Raw genomic sequence first — 2,997 nt, 5'->3', positions numbered from 1 at the left:
GTGTGAGAGAGTAGACAGTGTCTTGCTGTATGTCTGAGCTGTTGCTGGCCATTCTGCCCTCTGCAGCTTGCTAGCCCCTGTGGCCCGGATGGAGTCAGTTCAGCGTCGGGCTCCCCCATCGTATGGAGAGCTGATCGCACAGGGGGCTATCCCCCCCCTGGAGGACTTCCCCACTGAGAACCCCAACGATGTGAGTATCTCAGTACCTATAGGGGAGGGGGCCAAGAGAGAGAAGGGAACGGGAACGGGAGGGAGAGGGAGAGAGATGGGGCGGAGGGACAGAGACGAAGAGGGGGAACGGAGAGATGACGGCGAGGGAGAGAGGGGACGTGGTCAGGGGAGAGAGGGAAGGGGAGGGGGGAGAGGGAGGGAAGTGATGGAGGGGAAGAGAGAGGGACAGGGACGGGGGAGAGAGAGGGAAGTGGAGGGGGGGAGAGGGAAGGCGGGGAGGGGATGTGAGGGGAGAGGGACGCGAGGAGGGGGATGCGAGCCTGACACTGATTGACTGACCCCGTTCTCTCTCTCTCTCACCCCCCCCCCACCCCTCGCTGACAGAACTCGGTCCTGGGGAACCTGTTGTCCCTTTGGCAGCTCCTGAGGCAGGAGGAACCTATCACAGAGACACAGAGACCCAGGCGCCATCGCCGTCGCCGTTACCGTTACATTCGCCGCCTGTACCGTCACCTACGCCAGAGCCGCCTCTATACCCTCCTCACCCATCCCCGGGGGGTGAGAGGGGGCTACAGCGGGTCTACACCGCCCCAGCCCGAACCCTCCGCCCCCACCGTCCCCAACCCCCTCCCCAACAAGTTCCCGCTGCTGGGCTCTCAACCGCTCCCCGCCCAACCTGAGGCGGGGGTCTCGGGGAGCCCCGAGCCCGCGTCCCCTGGGGACCTCCTCCTGGTCCCCCTCTCCCACAGTTCGCCTCAGGACCCCGGCTCCGACCCCGGGGCATTCCCCAGCTGACCCCCACCCCCCCACCCACCACCGCTCCCTGGCACCGTAGGGTTGTGGGTGGAGGGGTGTGAGCAGACCTTTCTGACCCCCTCCCACCCCCACCCCCGGAGCGTGGGGGATTAGGGATGGGTTGGATACGTGTGGAGGGTGGTACCTGAGAGACAGAGAGGAGGAAGGGAGGGGGGAGGAGGTTTCAGAAAGGTAACGGGACCTTCTCTCGTGTGACACCCCCCCCCCCAAAACCGCCACCCACCCATCCCCGCGGTGTATCACCCACCCACAGAGGATGTGGGATTGTACCTTCCCCCGAGACACTCCTCCTCCCATTTGTCTCTGTCTCTCTCTCTCCCTCTGTCCGTCTCTGTCTCTCTCCCACTGTCCATCTCTTTTTCTCCCTTGTCCCTCTCTCTCTGTCTCCCCCCACCCCCCCATTTATGTCTATCTCTCTCTCTCTCTCCATCTGCGACTCCCTCTGTCTCCCAGTCTCCCAATCCCTGTGTTCCCCCATCTTTGCTCCGTCTCTGGTCAAACTCCAGCCTGATGTCGGGAGGGAGGGAGAGTGAGTGAGCGTGCAGGGTGGTGGAGGTGGGACAGCAGATCGAGGGTCAGGGCCATGGAGACACACACAGTGCACTCTGACCTGAGGACGAAGGAACTCTGAGGGACTCACGCAAGGGGTTGGGAGGGGATTGGTGCAGTTTGGGAACAGTCCCCCACTGAGGTTTGGCTGCCTTCTCCCTCTCCCTCTCTCTCTCTCTCTGTCCTCCTGCTTACATTTTGGCTCTGCTTTCAGACTCAGTGACCCTCCCAGAGGTAGGAGAGACACTGCTCGTGTGTCCATTGCCAGAGTAAAGGCTGTGATAAACTCTATCACTGAGGACGGGAGCGAGAGGGGATGGGGTGGGGGTTTGGGAGAGACAGAGAGAGGGGGCAGTCCCACACACCGAACACAATCCTTACCACCCACCCCCCCCGCCCCCACCGTTCACGTGTCCATGGTTTGAGGTGCTCCTGCTGGGGTTCGCTGTGGAACGGTGATGCACACGGCTTCTTGTGAATAAATGACATTCCTGCTGGTTACGCACCATCTCCTCCTTCGGAGGGTCAGTGCTGAGGGAGCGCCGCACTGTCCGAGGGTCAGCGCTGAGGGAGCGCCGCACTGTCCGAGGGTCAGCGTTGAGGGAACGGGGCACTGTCGGAGGGTCAGCGCTGAGGGAGCGGGGCACTGTCGGAGGGTCAGTGCTGAGGGAGCGCCGCACTGTCGGAGGGTCAGCGCTGAGGGAGGGGGGCACTGTCGGAGGGTCAGCGCTGGGAGCCGTACGACAGAGACCAGGCCTCGGAGGCGAGAACAAAGTGAGGTTTCTCTTTATTGAGAGGGACAGGCAGATGGAGGTTCCTGTACAGATGTCCAATCCTACGCATCGCCATCTTGAACTGGACGCTCCATCGAGGTTGGGGAAACATTGAGTGGAGGCAGATGAGGGGGGGTTACCACCCAGCCTCCTGAGGGTCCCCAAACCAAAACGGGTCTCCAGCCGCCTCCAGAATGTGTGGGGAGCCCGCTCCACTATTCGACTACGGGGGTGGGGGGGGGGGCGGCAGTGGGGTGGGGTGGCGCGGTGCCGGGGTCAGGGTTGGAAATGGTAGATCTCCCCCTCTCCCAACACCGCCCACCTCAGTCGTCTTTCTCTACCTTCACCTCGATGTAAGGGTGAGGCCGGAGGTCTGTGGGGAGCTGCCCCAGGCCCAGGCCTGGGGCTGGGAACTCGCTGAGCTCGGAGGAAGGCAGGCGTTCGGAGGGTGGCCCCTGGACCCTGTTCGGTCGCAGGCCATGCTTGGAGCTGGCATCCAGGCGGTGGCACAGATCGCTGAGCTGGGCCGAGCGGAAACGCGGGGAGCGGGCCACCCATACGCCCGGCTCCAAGGGGCTGTCCTCCTCGTCCGACATCAGCTCCTCGGTCGCCGTCTCCCACAAACGCTGATCCTCATGGCCGAACAGCCGCACAATGGCCGACCGAGAGGCGAAGAGCTGTCAGGGGT

General features: G+C 63.3%; 2 protein-coding genes across 2 annotated transcripts in view; one reads left to right on the top strand and one right to left on the bottom strand.

Annotated features, from left to right (window-relative positions):
- The window catches only part of LOC125482421 (low-density lipoprotein receptor-related protein 10-like), a gene marked incomplete at its 5' end in the record, with an annotated part of 5,671 nt that extends 3,634 nt beyond the window's left edge, over window positions 1-2,037 (top strand). The window contains 2 exons of the mRNA XM_048594495.1: window positions 67-190; window positions 556-2,037. Of these exons, the coding sequence (XP_048450452.1) occupies window positions 67-190; window positions 556-966 (535 nt within the window). The remainder of the gene's footprint in view (window positions 1-66; window positions 191-555) is intronic.
- Window positions 2,038-2,306: 269 nt separating this feature from the next.
- LOC125482420 (uncharacterized protein C14orf93-like) overlaps window positions 2,307-2,997 on the bottom strand; it is a 1,662-nt gene continuing 971 nt past the window's right edge. Inside the window, exon 2 of the mRNA XM_048594494.1 lies at window positions 2,307-2,986. Coding sequence (XP_048450451.1) covers window positions 2,633-2,986 — 354 coding nt within the window. The 3' untranslated portion in view covers window positions 2,307-2,632. The remainder of the gene's footprint in view (window positions 2,987-2,997) is intronic.

The sequence above is a fragment of the Rhincodon typus genome, unplaced genomic scaffold (genome assembly GCF_021869965.1).
Source record: "Rhincodon typus isolate 14 unplaced genomic scaffold, sRhiTyp1.1 hic_rhity00010058, whole genome shotgun sequence".
Classification (NCBI taxonomy): domain Eukaryota; kingdom Metazoa; phylum Chordata; class Chondrichthyes; order Orectolobiformes; family Rhincodontidae; genus Rhincodon; species Rhincodon typus.
Note: the sequence above shows the minus strand (reverse complement) of the source record. Positions and strands in the feature narration are given on the sequence as shown.